This window comes from Oryza glaberrima, chromosome 7 (assembly GCF_000147395.1).
Source record: "Oryza glaberrima chromosome 7, OglaRS2, whole genome shotgun sequence".
NCBI classification, from domain to species: Eukaryota; Viridiplantae; Streptophyta; class Magnoliopsida; order Poales; family Poaceae; genus Oryza; species Oryza glaberrima.
In genome coordinates, this window is record NC_068332.1 from 5,836,593 (window position 1) to 5,851,097 (window position 14,505).

Below are 14,505 nucleotides of genomic sequence, written 5' to 3' on the forward strand. Positions count from 1 at the left end.
GACCATCGCCGCCGCCGGCTTTTTTTCCCAGCTCGGCATGCTCGGCCTCGTCGGGTCCACGCTCGTCCCTGCCCTCTGCCCCGCGCCGTGCTGCGCTGCCGCCGCCGCCTCGTGACGACGATCTATTTAGAGTATGTATGTATACGTATGTACGCACGTACGAGAGGGTGGGCCTATGGGAGAAGAGGTGGGTTGTGGGATTTTTTTCTAAAGATAAATATAATAGTTGAAAATAGTAGGTCTAGCGATTTATTATTATTATAGAAATATTGGGTCCACCGGTTTATTAGAACGCCATGTGGCGGCTTAGAAGCGTTTGTAGGAGTCTCACGTGGCGGCTTGAGAGCGTTTGTAGGAAGTTTAATGGACTTTTAGTATATAATAGATAGATAGATAGATTACTGAAAGCACAGGGCTATCCCTGATTTCTTCCATTTTGCGTTTCCGCAAGTGCTCTTGGCATCACTACCACCTCCCTTGATAGTGAGCTTGACGTCCTTCAAGGTTATTCCTTGACAAGGTACATTTCTGCTACAGTCCAGTTTGATAGCCTCCTTGGAAGCACTTGTGCCCCTGATGTTCTTGAAGACCACATTGCTAACCTGCACCGCAGATGTCTGATACAAAACCACTAAATTATAAGCATGCACATTATTTACACACATGGATAACTGAATAACAGAAAAGCTATCACTGAGATTTGTACCTGTTCCTTGCAGGGTGTAGCAGAATCACAGTAGTTCTGGTCGATAATGATTGGGTTCCAAACATTTTCCATGATCATGTTCTGGAACACGATGTTCTTCGCGTAGCCCCAACCGCCCTGCCATGTCTTGATGCGAGCTCCGTTGGTTGTGCCATATAGCCTGACGGTGTCGACGGTGACATTGTTGACATGAGCTTCAGAGTTGTGATCGCCTAAGCTCCCGATGCTGATGCCGTGTCCCGGTCCACACACCATGTTCTTGACATGTAAGTTCTCAGTTCCATCCTCAATCGACATGCAGTCATCCCCGGTCTTGATTATGCAGCCTGTCACTTGTACATTTTTACTTCTTGTGATATGGATGCCGTCGGTGTTTGGGCTAGTGCCTGGTGCTGTGATTGTCAGGCTAGAGATCCTAACATCAGTGCAATCCTCAACTGACATGTGGATTTGTTGGCTGTTTAGTAGCTTCAAGTTCTCCACTTTCAGATTTGAACAGGAGTAGAATGTCAAGGCCTGTCAGATGAAAAAGAAGTCAGACTTTGTTTGAGCAAAATAGCCAAAGTTTTATGAATTGTGATGTGCTAGAAGATTAGGATTTGGGAAGAAAACTCACCGTTGGAGCTTCAGTGCATGGCTGAAAAGAAGAGAAGAATTATATCCACATTAGAGATATTTCCAAAATAAAAATGAAAAAGAGTGTAATGATTCATAACTAAATAACTTCAGAGCACTTACAAGTTTTGCATTCGTTTTGCAGGAATTTTGCCACCAAATCTTGCCGTTTCCATCGACAGTCCCACCACCAGCGACAGTAAGGCCACTCACACCATTGAACATAATCCAGTGCCTACTAGTTTCCTTGCTCCAATCTGACCTCTTTGGAGGAGCCACCAACGTACCCTCTATCTGAAAATGTTCAGGAACTTAACATTTTTGAGTAATTGAATTTCATATGAAAGTAAATGCAAGTGCACGAGTGCATCTTTCTTACCATGAACGTGATGCTTGATTTGCATGGACCAGACAGTGTAATGTGCTTGGTGAGGTATCTCTTGCCCTTTGGGATGAGAACAATGGAAGGTTGCGAAGAGGAGCAAGCTGCAGCCCATGCCTTTGCCAATGCCTGCAACAACGGTATTAGTTAAGTTTTGCTATTTGTCAGTCGCCTGAAAATAAAACAAAGACATTATACGGTGTCACATTTTACCTTCGTGTCATCATGTTGTCCATCTCCGTAAGCGCCATGTTTGCGCACATCGAACACCACCTTCTTTGACTCAAGAGACCTGCCTCTGAGACTATCATCTCCACTAGTTAAATGGAATGATGCATTCATGTTGACCTTGGCATGAACACTACACAAGAAGAACGACATGACGACGACATATGCAGAGAAAATGAGCACATTGCAAGCCATCTTTCCAACTGTTAACATATGTCAACACAGTTTCGGACGTTGAACAGTGCAGAAATTCTAGTGTTGTTGTGAGTTCTGGACTTTGTAGAATGTGTTGATGGATGTGGCGATTGATGGAGACCAAGGATTCGATCAGGGGGTCTATTTATTCGCGCCGAAACCGGTTGGATATCTTTGGATGTTCTCAACTCAAGGTTGCTTGTTGTTGATCAGCTAGATAGGTTGGGTTCAGATATTTGGATCCTAGTATCACAAGATTCTGTCGGCATGGGAACTGAGATAAATGTGCCTGAGTCCCTGACTCTTTGTTGCTTCACTACCTGGTCTACTTGTATGGCTAAATTACTTCCAGAGAAACTAATCCTGCTATTGAAAGAAGTTCAGCACTAAAAGAAAAATCAAGGAGACCTGGATCACAGTTGAGTACAGACAATCATCTAAAATCCTATGCATTTCATCAGTGCTGCACTCTTGAGACCCACTCTGAATTAACTTTGACAGATTTACGAGCCACAGGTCTCCTTGTGTCATTAAAGTGTATGTATTATTGTAAGCTTAATCAATTCTAATGACAACTCATCAGTCATCAACGAGAAAGAAGGCATGTGTGTGTGAATTCCAATGTGGTATTCTCTACAGATGCAGCCTATGATGCACGGATACGCGATACTGGTACGGCGATACGGATACGTTGATACGGCGATACGGGATTTTTAAAAAAAACATCAATTCGTCGATACGGCGAGTATATATAAAAATATTTTTAAAAATAAAATATAGGGAACTACAAAAGGGTAAAGCAATAAGATTATCTTAAAAAATATTTTATGTATTGTTGCCTGTTACAAAAAATATAGTAAATATAGCCTTGTATTACAAATAGAGCAAGTATATTAAAGTTATAAATATATCAGAAGTATAGCATTGGGTCTTTAATGGGCTATTACACTGCTAGGTATCGGAGAAGTATCTGATAAGTATCGTGTGAGTATCGGTATTTATTTTTTCTTTTTTTTTTCGTTGTTTAATGACCGATACTCCTCCGATACCGTATCGACAGAGTATCGGACGTATCGCCGTATCGGATACGTATAAGATACCAGTACGGCAAGAAAGTGAAGTATCGGTGCAACATTCGCAGCATTATCATGTTTCACATAGGTTTCTGAATCTTGTGAAGTTAAAAATTCAGGTGTAAAGCTAGCTCTTAGCTGAGAAAGGAAAAGTATGGGCTCCAAGGAAGCCTATGAAGAGGAAACCAATGCAGATTTCATGTGATTTCTCATAGATATCTCAATGAAAGTATGGACAATTCATGGAGTAAGCAGATGAACAACCTCTGCTGTTTGTGGCTTACAAGCATGGTGAAGAGGTGCAGAAAATTCTAGAGAGCAGCCTCTGTTGTGGGCTTGTGGCTTCCAAGCACATATTTCAGTGCTTTAAAAAATTAACAGGTGCTACATGATTTTATCAGTCAAAACATTTGTGGTTTTGAAAGTATGCAATGTTGCTTAGTCCAGTTTGTACTGTCAATTAATACGCAAATTTGCCTGACAACTCTGAAAATATCAAAAAAAAAAAAAGGAAGAATGAGGGATGATTCTGAAACTGTTTTGGTCTCAAAATTGTATGCTTATTATGCCAACCAATTTCAGAAAGTAAAGTCTTGAACCACCTGTAAGCAATTTATTTTTTTTTGCGCACCACCTTTTTTTTTCTTTTGGCACTCAACAGCCGAGACGAGCTAATGTCAAACATTTTTTGTAAGATTCTTCATCTGTTTTTTTTTAATTTTCTAAAATATCGTTGAGAAAAAGAGAGCATAAAACCGTGGCTGAACTTGAAGTATTTGCTAAACTCTGAAAATAGAGGGTTCCTATTTACCTAGCATGGTGTTTGTGCATATGGGTATTTCACGTAATCGCAAACAAAATTTGCAACTAACTTGGACAATATGATATATTTTTCAGATATTAATAAATTTAATGCTAATAAAAATAATCAAAGCTTGAATTTGAATATGAATAGTTCCCGATAAAATTATTTGAAAAGTTACCTCGATCAACTGAGCTACAATTGGTATACCCATGCCACACGAATGAAGAAAAAACAATTTATAGGAAATAGTTTTATATATGCATTATTAGCTGTTCAACAGCCAAGACTAAAAACAAATTAAAATAAAAATCATAAAATTAATTAATTGAGTTCTGCATTCATATTTTCGGAAGGGACATTCAGATCCCCTTGGTTGCCCTAATAAGCAAAAGCCAAAGCTAAAATTTGAATTTTCAAACTAAATTTTGAGGTTGATTTTAAAATTTTTTCAACATGATTCTTTTTCAGTATTAACTTTTAAATCACTAAGACATATATAAAATTTTACTTATAAACTAATACTCCTATTTATTTTCTAATATACCATTTTAACTTATTAGTAGAGAATATGGACAACCCAGAGGGCCTCAAATTTTGACTCGCTGGTAAGCCGGCAAAGCACAGTAGCACACAATGCGAAGACCAACGGGACGAATCCAACCTCCAACGTCCCTGAGCACCCCAGCCGTCGGATGCGTCAGATCCGGCCGTCCATTTGGCTCCCCTCGTAAAACGCGCTCCCACCCGGCAACCCAACGACATCCGGGCCCACCCACCAGTCTCCTCTCCGTTTGGGAACACGGGATTCCCAGTCCCGGCCCCACCCCCCCTACTCCCATTCCCATTCCCGTCGGATCCCATTCCCACGGGGGAGATTACTCCTCGGGCTTGGGATTCCGCCTCTCTCTCTCTCTCTCTCTCTCTCCTCCTCGCGACTTGTCGGCGGCGACGGCGACGGCGACCTCGGCGGCGCACGGCCTCGCTCCCTCCACCGCCGCCTCCTTCCTCCTCCGCCGCACCGCGCGTCCCCGCTCCATCTCCGGTATGCGGTGCCCTCCCCCCTACCTGCGCTCCTTCTCCTGGTTCCTCCTAATTCCTCCTCTCCCCTCCCTCACACTGCTCTCTCTCACTCGGCTAGGGTTTTCTCTTCTAGATCTCCGCGGGCGGAGCCCCCGGGCGCGGAGGAGGCTGCGCCGCGCGCGCGGGGAAGGCGCACGAGGTAGGGGGTTTCTCCTTCCTCCATTTTCTCACTGTGGAGTGTGGATTTTCTGGCTTGCTTGCTTGGGCGCGCGTGCGTGCGTGCGTGCCACTGGTTGCTTCGTTGGGGGGGGGGGGGGGGGGGGTTTGCTTGCCGTGTCCTCCTGGATGATTGGGCGCGGTCCTTCTGACTGATTTCTCCTTCGCGTGGATCCGTGATTTGTTCTGTGTCGCATGGGGGGAGTGAATCCCAAAGTCGAGCGCCACTGCTTGAAGTTTTTGAAATGCAAACAGGAAGAGCAAAGGGGTTTTTCGAAATCATGTTCCTGGTAAAAAATTGGGGGTTTTTGAAGTCATGTTCCCGGTAAAAATTTGGGGGTTTTGGTTCTGTGGGTAAATCGAAAAAAAAAGGATAAGAGTGCTAGTACTAAATCTGAAGTGTGCGTATGAGCTCCATACACATAACTATTGTGTCCAAATAAGCTCCGTGCCTTCACCATATGATGCAACATATTATGAAGCTTTGTTGCGTTCATTTAATCTGTGTTTTTGGGGACCTATTTGAGGTACATTGATGTACTAAACTCTTCTGTAATTTGGTGATATCAAGGTTTTGTCTTCACATGACTAGATATGGCTCGGCATCTGATTATGTGCTTTCTTATGCAATTGTTGTCAACTGTTATCATCTGAAATTTGAAATTTCCAATGTTAGGGCAGTCTAGAGTTAAGTTTGAACTGCATTCTTTGCATTCCCTGTGAACTTATTCCTCACATTCACTTATTTTAGCTTTGCAGTGCTATTTTCATTCTGAAGGAAATTGCACGGTTAATCTGAATAGATTGGTCAGTGGTTATCTGCATTCTGCATATGATCCAGATGGTTTGGAGATATTCAGTGTAATCAACAATGCAGACACGGAAAAAGGGTGCTACGAAAAATGCACTTGGGGATCCTGCCAGTACTAAAACTAGTAGGCAACCCAGAAGAGCAGCTCAGGCGGCAGCTTCTGAAAAGAAAGTGAATGATCTTATTACTTCTTCTGCCAAGAAGAAGAAGTCTGGTAAAGTTCTATTTTTCAAGTGTACATGATGTGTATGTTAATGCAAAATCAATTTCTTCTAAACCAAATTATTGGTACAGGCATGCTTAATGGTTGTTTGACTTTCATTTATTCAAATAAACTGACAAAACTTACTCATATGATGTATAGGATAATTTATAGATGCTTTTCTTTAACTACTAAGATGTATTTTCATGGTTCGAAACTTGCAATAACAAATTGTGAAATGATGCATGCTTCTAGAATAAACAAATACATTTTGTCCTTGTTTAAGTTGTTGACTATTAATCTATTCCTACACGTAAATTGTTTGTTTAATTTACTATATTGGTGTAATGCCCATGTGCTGGAACAGTTTTGAAATAAATTTATGTCATTTTCTAATCTTGAAATTCCAAAACAAATATTTAAATATAAACGAAACAAAATCTACCAGCCAGCTATTGACATATATACATGTAAACATGATATATTTTTCTGTAAAAAATATCCTGCAAATAATGCACACATGTCTACATGGATCCATCCACAGAAGATAAGCATAAAGCACAAGATCACTGTCACCAACTCTTTCTTTTAAGGAGTAGATTTTCAATTTGAGCTTAATTCTTCCACCTCTTATCGCGAAAAGAACCAAACAACATTCTTTATGTGCATAACCGTTTCTTATTTACTATTTAATGCTGTATATCTGGTGAAGTTATGATACTGATTAGGATGTAGCAATGGCTGTATTTGGTTCTTTGCATTTTAAAACATTTGCTTGCCATGCAGTTGGAGCCCCTTCAAAGAAAAACCGAGCTTCTAAAGGTGGAAGGAAGTTGATATCCGCATGTGATGCAGCTAATTCTGAAAATGAAGTTTCTCAGGTGGTCTCTGGTATACCACACGATCAGAAGGTAAAATATTTTGACTGAAGTGAACTTTTTTGGCTACTTTTCTTTTTGACCACTGTAGAGTAAATTTCGTCCAAAAAGAATAGAGAAAGGGGGAACAGTACATTAACTACTTAATGCCTGTTCCGGCACATGATTATTACACTTTTATTATTGAGCTACCAAATTAACATCTGAAAAATATGGTACTCTTTTGGTTTGGTTGTTTTAGATCATCTATAATGTTTAGCCTTTTTGTAACACCTGATAATCGTGCATTGGCATGTACAGTGTTGCTTCACTACAAAGTTTTCACAACGAAATTTGGAACTTATTTTTCCTTTATTATTTATATTGGTATAATTGCTATGCGTACGTAACTACTTATGCATTTATTTTTACTACTTGGGCAGCAGTCAGATGACAATGTTGATGGGAGGCCATGCAATTCCATATTTTCCCCTGCATATCACCTTCAGAAAGAATGTGGTGCGAGTAACTTCGCCAAAGGTATATATAATTGCCATATTTTGAATTCATCTTTTGATGCCGTCATTGTTAAGTTTTGGACTAGGACGCTTTAAACATCTGTGAACCATAACATCGTATAAGTTTCAGGGTATAAAGATTTTTCTAACTGCTATCAACATTCAGCAATACATCCTTGCAAAAAAAAAAAAACCCAACAAAATGATCCTGCCCTGATACATGCTGCAGTCAAATTCTTGAACGAAAAACTTTTACTAGTTTTGTGAGTGGAAAATATATCATAACTTTTACACTATTGTGTTGTCTTGTTTGCCTGAGAATGAAATGGAATATTCACTCCTGCATTGTCTTAGGTGATGTCTATGAGAAATTATGACTTTTAGGGGTTATTATATAAATATTATGAGCTCCAGCATTAGCACTAGGAATTCTGTACTCTGACAGATTTCAATGCAAGTTTTGAATTTAATTTGCTCACAGGTGGATATTTCAATTTAACGAGATGGTTTATCTGTCAACAAAGGGTTCCTTTCTGATTATCAAAATTAGTTTGTTGTCATCTATTGTTGGAACCTGTGCCCTAGTAATAGTACATGTCTCATCGTGCATGCTGTTTCTATGTGACTTCATTGTGGCTGTGGTGCTCATTTTGCTCTCCATACCATGTTGCTCCAGTAGTTGATTCTTGAAGCGTTAATCATGCAGGCTTAGAACATAAAGGTGATACATTGGGTTCGGTTAGCTCAGTAGAAGAAAGGACAACACATGCTCAAGGTAGAAAAGAAGTTACCACCAGCACATCTGAATCCACTAACCATGCAGTTAAGACTTGTGTTGGGAGCGATCACCATATACTAAATGCACAATCAGCTTTCTGTAACACACCGCTTGAAGAGGATGAATTCAGTGAACTCGGAAACCTTTCTTCAGAAGTGTCAGCAATATATCTTGCCATGCAGCAGTCCAAGTTGGAGTGCATTGATGAACATAGTCAAGATTCAATCTCAACAGAAGGTTATGTTGATCCTGAGGACACTGAGGAATATGATGATTTTGATCCATATGCTTTTATCAAGGATTTGCCTGATTTATCACTAGTGGTCCCCAAGTTTCGCCCTGTCCTACTCCCCAAGCAAACTCGGAGTTGTCCTACAACTACCCTGGTACTTGATCTGGATGGTAATATATACTTCCTGTCTGAGCACTTGTGTTCACTACTACATTAAGGAGCCTTCTGTTCCATTTCTGTGATTAACTCCAACTACTTTCAAGCAGGAGTCTATTTACGTAATAATAGTTATTAGTGAATGGATGAAGTTAGCTACATCTGTTTACTGTTATTTTAACTTCATCATTGTCTCCTGCATCTATGAATTGGTGTTAATGGTACAAATTTGAATTCAAATAACTCTAGTACTCTACCTAAAGGCTGGAAACTGGTAAACAGGAGCCACTGATGGACTTTCAAATGCATCATGATTTTATTATTACCAATTTACCATACCTTCATTGGCATGAAATATTAATAGTCAACATACATTTGATGTTGGTGTTTGATTTTTGCCTGCTGTGTGGCAGTAATCCTTGGACATAGCAGTTGGTACCGCCCCCACAAACAAACCTTGATTTAGCTTTATCCTAGTTTTATCCTATTCTTTTTTGTTCATTTTTGTTTGATCTATGTGTGCTCTTTTATAACCAGCTAGACATATTTTCGAAATTGTCTTTTCCTTTCTCCTTTGATGTTCATTTTGTGTCACTCCAAACAATGCAGAAACACTTGTGCATTCAACTCTTGAACCATGCGAGGATGCTGACTTCGCATTTCCAGTTTATTTTAACTTCAGAGAACACACAATATATGTCCGATGCCGTCCCTATCTCAAAGAGTTCTTGGAGAGGGTTGCCAATTTGTTTGAGACAATCATTTTCACTGCAAGTCAAAGCATTTATGCAGAACAGCTTCTCAATGTTCTTGATCCTAAAAGAAAGTTGTTCCGTCATCGTGTTTACCGTGATTCCTGTGTTTATGTGGAGGGAAACTACTTAAAGGATCTAACAGTTCTTGGACGTGACTTAACTCGTATAATGATTGTTGACAACTCTCCACAGGTATGCACTTAGCTATCTCAATTTTTGTGTGACAACATCTGTTCAATACTTCAATCTATGCTAACTTTATCCTGGTTTTAGTGGTTTGTATTCACATTGAAATGCCTATTTGTTTCTTGGTGGATATAAATTGTGTTATAGTGGTGGACGACTACAAAGATAGGTGTGCATCAGTTACCAGGGGTTGTGAACTTGTGATTGAAGCTGTCAACTTTGCTAGGTGTCTCTAGTAACTTGCTAATTGTTGTGACATATAGTTTCCTTACTACTTTCAGGGTCTCTTAAAGATTATCCGAAAGTTCACTACCTCCAGCAAAAAAAAAAAAATGTTCTTGTTTACTTTTCAACCTCAAGAGTTAACCTTGGCTACAATTTAATATCATATATTTTGCTCACGGCATTTTCATAATGAAACTAACATTTTTTAGACAATAAATTGGTCGAAATTGGTACTATATTTTTGCAACTAGAGTTAGTTTTGTAGTAATATAAATTACACAGCAAAATCTTTGCTATTGGCTTTCACTGGTAGTTCAAACTCTAATTAAGTAATTATATTTAGCAGTAGCAGGTACCTTTTAGTTCTGAAATTATGCATTTTATTCAGTTCCATATTTGTAGATCCCCATCAACTATTATTGTTATGGTTATGGGGACATGAATAATGTACTGATGTCCTGCTTACAGGCTTTTGGATTCCAGTTAGACAATGGCATTCCTATTGAAAGCTGGTTTGATGATCCCAATGATCAGGAGCTGTTGAAACTGCTCCCATTCTTGGAAAGCCTGGTTGGCGTTGAGGATGTTCGACCATATATAGCCAGGAAGTTCAACCTCCGTGAGAAGGTAGCAACCGCATCGTCTCTTTCAATGGACCTGCAAATGTGATCCACTTTTGCTTTGGAATATGTCTCTGTGTAGGTGGTAATTTCGATAAATGCAGAAGGGCTGGTATGGTGATTCTGTAGAGTTTAGGCTGTAGTGTATCAGGATCCCCCCTGTACTGCAAATCTTGTATGTCTTTAGAACCGCCATGTACAATGTTCTCCAGATGTAAGTTCGTACTGGAAGAATTTGGGGATCCCATGTATGGCTAATCAAGGTTACTAGGTTCATGGTGGTGAACTTTCCAGCAATGCAGATAAAATTGTTCAAAAAATGTGTTCTATTGTGATTGTAAATGCCGTGGACTGCATGCTCCTAACATCTGGACGATTGGTCAGGTAGCTGAAATCGTCCGTTTTTTACTTTGACCTATCCTTAGTTTAATTTATGATTTCCTGTCATGGTTGTTTTGCCAACTTATGTATCTTCTGCCCTAACAAAATGGAAAAACGGGTGCGAAATCTGATACTACTTTCATGCCTGTCTCCAGAAATTATTACCTATCCAGTTGTGGTGACGGTCTCATTAGTCATTTCCCAACAAGATGTGTTTACTTAACGCAATGGTACTGTGGAGGAATGCTCTGGTTGTAATTGTATAAATTTCACGCAACTCTTTGAGTTGCCATCATGTGTGCCCTCTGTTATTCAGTTGTGAAGATGCTGTGAGCATCTGAGATGTCGTATTGCTTTTGTTGTTCTTTCATATGATGGGATGAGACTTACTTTGCATCGCTTGTTTGATTCGATATCCGAATGCTGCGCGAGTCCTTTTTGAAGCAGACCGATTCGTGTGGTTTTCATTTTATCAGATGTAGTCCAATTTCTCAGTTTGGTGTCAATATAAGCATTACAGCAACTCTACAATGTTATATTTAATTACACTAGAGGAAAAGAGGAGAAAAATCTTGCAAACAGTAAATTACTGATGCTCCTCATCTGATGGTCAACATTGATGATTATATTTTGCCATGATTTAGAGTGGTACGAGTTACAAGAAATAATCTCAATTGCAAATTCCTATACACTTCTGTACATGTCATGTATTCCTCCTGTACATGTTCTTCTGAATATATACACCTGTCTCTCTAGCTCCACGATGTAAAATACTCCTACTTCTCTACATCTTCCAAGGTCCAAGGATGTTCATGTTTCAGATCAATTCCTGAAACCACATGGATGTTCATGTTTCATGTCAGTTCCTGAAACCACATGGCTGTGGACTGACACTCCCGGATTTCTTCCATTCTGCGTTCTGGCAGGTGCTCTTGGCATTACTGCTACCTCCCTTGACAGTGAGATTGACATTCTCCAAGGTTATGCCATGGCAAGGTACACTGCTGCTGCAATGCAGCATGATGGCCTCCTCTGATGCACTTGTGCCCCTGATGTTCTTGAACAGCACATTGCTCACCTCCACTGCAGATTTCTGCAACCAAAATTATATATATGAAGTTAAGCTTTGACTGCACAGATTAATTAATGCCAAGAAATTAACCGTGGTAAACGTAATTTTGTCCAAAATTCAGTTTTAACTTTGTATACCTGTTGCTTGCAGGGTGTAGAAGAGTCGCAGTAGTTTTGGTCGATGATGATGGGGTTCCAGACATTGTCCATGACCATGTTCTGGAACACGATGTTCTTCGCTGAACCCTTTCCTCCCTGCCATGTCTTGATGCGAGCTCCGTTGGTTGTGCCATACAACCTGACATTGTCGACGGTGACATTGTTGACATGAGCTTCAGAATTATGATCACCCAAGCTACCGATGCTGATGCCGTGTCCCGGTCCACACACCATGTTCTTGACATGCAGGTTCTCGGTTCCGTCCTCGATTGACATGCAGTCATCCCCGGTCTTGATCATGCAGTCTGTCACCTCAACATCTCTGCTGCGTGTGATATGGATTCCATCAGTGTTTGGGGCTGTTTCTGGTGCTGTGATCGACAGGCGAGACACCATCACATCGGTGCAATCCTCCACTGAAATCTGGATTTGCTGGCTGTTCACCACCTTCAGATACTCTACCTTCAGATTCTTGCAGGAGTAGAATGTCAATGCCTGCGATAGGTAAAAATAAGACAGAGTTTGTGAGATAAAATGTCATCAAGATTTTGTTGCTGCATTGGAATGTTCATGGTAGTAAGCAGAGGTGTAAGGACACGTACCGTTGGAGCTTCTGTGCATGGAAGCTTTGAGTTGGTTTTGCATGAATTTTGCCACCAAATCTTGCCATTTCCATCTATGGTCCCACCACCAGTGACAGTAAGACCAGTGACACCACTGATCAGAATCCAGTGCCTTATGGTCTCCTTGCTCCAGTCTGACCTCTCTGGAGAAGCCACCAGACTACCCTTCACCTGAAAATTTCGCAGAAATGGAATTCAGATTCTTTTTCTTACAAAGAAATGTATATAAACTTATGCATTTATAATCAATTCTAACTCACCATCAATGAGATGCTTGATTTGCATGGACCAGACAGTGTTGTGTGCTTGATCAGGTATTTCTTGCCCTTGGGGATGAGCAAAACTGCAGGTTTTGCAGAGGAGCAAGCTGCAGCCCATGTATCTCCCAATGCCTATGCAAGGTGACACAAGAAAAAACAACGGTTAGATCTCAGAAACTATGATTTGCTCCTGAACCATTTTGACATATTCTGGTGTCATTGCATTGTACTCACTTTGGTGTCATCATGTCGTCCGTCTCCATGAGCCCCGTAGCTCTGTATGCTGAACACATTACTGCCAACATCTGCATCAGCACTATGCAAGAAGAAGAAGAGTGCAAGGAGAGATGCAGAGACAATGAGCACAGTGGAGGCCATTTCTCAGACTAAATTTGACAAGTTATGACAAGTCAGAGATGAAGTAAAGTGGATGTGCTGCTGCTTGATGTGGTGATTGATGGAGACCATTGGTTTGATCAGGGGAGCTATTTATATGCGCCGATACGTGTTGGAAATCTTTGGATGTTTTCTACTCAGGTTGCTTGTGGTTGATTAGCTAGTTTGGTGTGGATTTTTGGGGTGTAGTATCACAAGATTCTGTCAGCATGGGAACCGAAATATATGGCAGTGTTCGGATTCCCTGGATGGGTGCCGCACGGAAAACGGAGCGATTTATTAGTGCGTGATTAATTAAGTATTAGCTATTTTTTTTCAAAAATGTATTAATTTAATTTTTTAAAGCAACTTTCGTATAGAAACTTTTTTAAAAAACACACCGTTTAGCAGTTTGAAGAGCGTGCGCGCGGAAAACGAGGGAGAGTGGTTGGGAAACTTGGGTGCCGAACACACCTGTGCCTGAATCCTGAGTTTCTGTTTTGCTTCAGCAAAAGGTCTACCTTTTAAGGATAATTCATTCCAAATTAGCCATTTATGCTCTCAAATTTCACCACTAGGAGAGAAAAAAGGACATTAGGAGATAAATTTTACTTAGCAAAGATGCTCAATTGAAACAATAAAATTTCTTCAGTACTGCTGCACTTCAGAGTTCAGCTTACATGAAAACTGAACCCCTGACTGATGTACAACCTGGCCTCAAGAATAAATATTAACATAGCCTAATTGAAAGTGAAAGTTAATTACACAAAAATTCCATTGAAACACAATATGATGACCTATGCTCTTGTTTGATCATGTTTCTCTCAAAAATCAACTGTCTAGATACTTCAGATGTGAGCTCTTAGCTCAAAAAGGAAACACTTGGGGCTCAAAGAGAGCTTAGTAAGGGACAGACTTCCTATCTGGGAATTTTCGCATGGCCAAAGATTGATCATGTATATCTTATTGAAAGTTTGGGGGAATGCATTGAGTAAGGAAGTGAACAACCTTAGTTGAATAGGGGAAGGAACAAGTATATCTTTTTTGGTTTCTGGA

The 14,505-nt window shown here is 40.3% G+C and overlaps 3 protein-coding genes across 8 annotated transcripts; 1 reads left to right on the top strand and 2 right to left on the bottom strand.

The window, feature by feature from the left end:
* Positions 1–234: 234 nt before the first annotated feature.
* LOC127780659 (polygalacturonase-like) lies at positions 235–2,144 on the bottom strand. The gene is made up of 6 exons (XM_052307594.1): positions 1,917–2,144; positions 1,701–1,832; positions 1,445–1,615; positions 1,323–1,343; positions 707–1,222; positions 235–617 (listed from the first exon to the last, which is right to left on the bottom strand). The coding sequence occupies exons 1-6, from the start codon at positions 2,142–2,144 to the stop codon at positions 399–401; spliced, it is 1,287 nt and encodes a 428-aa protein (XP_052163554.1). The 3' UTR covers positions 235–398.
* A 2,741-nt stretch (positions 2,145–4,885) lies between these two features.
* Positions 4,886–11,339, top strand: LOC127779742 (uncharacterized). Of its 6 annotated transcripts, XM_052306638.1 has the most exons (9): positions 4,886–5,046; positions 5,158–5,223; positions 5,992–6,265; positions 7,040–7,164; positions 7,554–7,650; positions 8,335–8,808; positions 9,404–9,741; positions 10,429–10,587; positions 11,117–11,339. In XM_052306638.1, the coding sequence occupies exons 3-9, from the start codon at positions 6,112–6,114 to the stop codon at positions 11,141–11,143; spliced, it is 1,374 nt and encodes a 457-aa protein (XP_052162598.1). In that variant the 5' UTR covers positions 4,886–5,046; positions 5,158–5,223; positions 5,992–6,111; the 3' UTR covers positions 11,144–11,339. The 6 variants fall into 6 exon arrangements, with proteins under 6 accessions (XP_052162598.1, XP_052162593.1, XP_052162597.1 ...); XM_052306633.1 differs by lacking the exon at positions 11,117–11,339 and having other exon boundaries at positions 10,429–11,086; XM_052306637.1 differs by lacking the exon at positions 11,117–11,339 and having other exon boundaries at positions 7,557–7,650; positions 10,429–11,086.
* Positions 11,340–11,477: 138 nt separating this feature from the next.
* Positions 11,478–13,452, bottom strand: LOC127779333 (polygalacturonase-like). The gene is made up of 5 exons (XM_052306065.1): positions 13,309–13,452; positions 13,075–13,206; positions 12,794–12,985; positions 12,171–12,686; positions 11,478–12,054 (listed from the first exon to the last, which is right to left on the bottom strand). The coding sequence occupies exons 1-5, from the start codon at positions 13,450–13,452 to the stop codon at positions 11,821–11,823; spliced, it is 1,218 nt and encodes a 405-aa protein (XP_052162025.1). The 3' UTR covers positions 11,478–11,820.
* Positions 13,453–14,505: the final 1,053 nt, after the last annotated feature.

Bases quoted from the DNA above. Each gene is read 5' to 3' on its own strand.
- LOC127780659 (XM_052307594.1), bottom strand. From the start codon at position 2,144: ATGTTAACAGTTGGAAAGATGGCTTGCAATGTGCTCATTTTCTCTGCA. The intron at 1,616-1,700 runs GTAAGAAAGATG...GAACATTTTCAG, and splicing joins AATCAAGCATCACGTTCATG to ATAGAGGGTACGTTGGTGGC. The intron at 1,223-1,322 runs GTGAGTTTTCTT...TTCATCTGACAG, and splicing joins CATGCACTGAAGCTCCAACG to GCCTTGACATTCTACTCCTG.
- LOC127779742 (XM_052306633.1), top strand. From the start codon at position 6,112: ATGCAGACACGGAAAAAGGGTGCTACGAAAAATGCACTTGGGGATCCT. The intron at 6,266-7,039 runs GTAAAGTTCTAT...CTTGCCATGCAG, and splicing joins TGCCAAGAAGAAGAAGTCTG to TTGGAGCCCCTTCAAAGAAA. The intron at 7,651-8,334 runs GTATATATAATT...TTAATCATGCAG, and splicing joins TGCGAGTAACTTCGCCAAAG to GCTTAGAACATAAAGGTGAT.
- LOC127779333 (XM_052306065.1), bottom strand. From the start codon at position 13,452: ATGGCCTCCACTGTGCTCATTGTCTCTGCATCTCTCCTTGCACTCTTC. The intron at 13,207-13,308 runs GTGAGTACAATG...CACCTTGCATAG, and splicing joins GACGACATGATGACACCAAA to GCATTGGGAGATACATGGGC. The intron at 12,986-13,074 runs GTGAGTTAGAAT...CGAAATTTTCAG, and splicing joins AATCAAGCATCTCATTGATG to GTGAAGGGTAGTCTGGTGGC.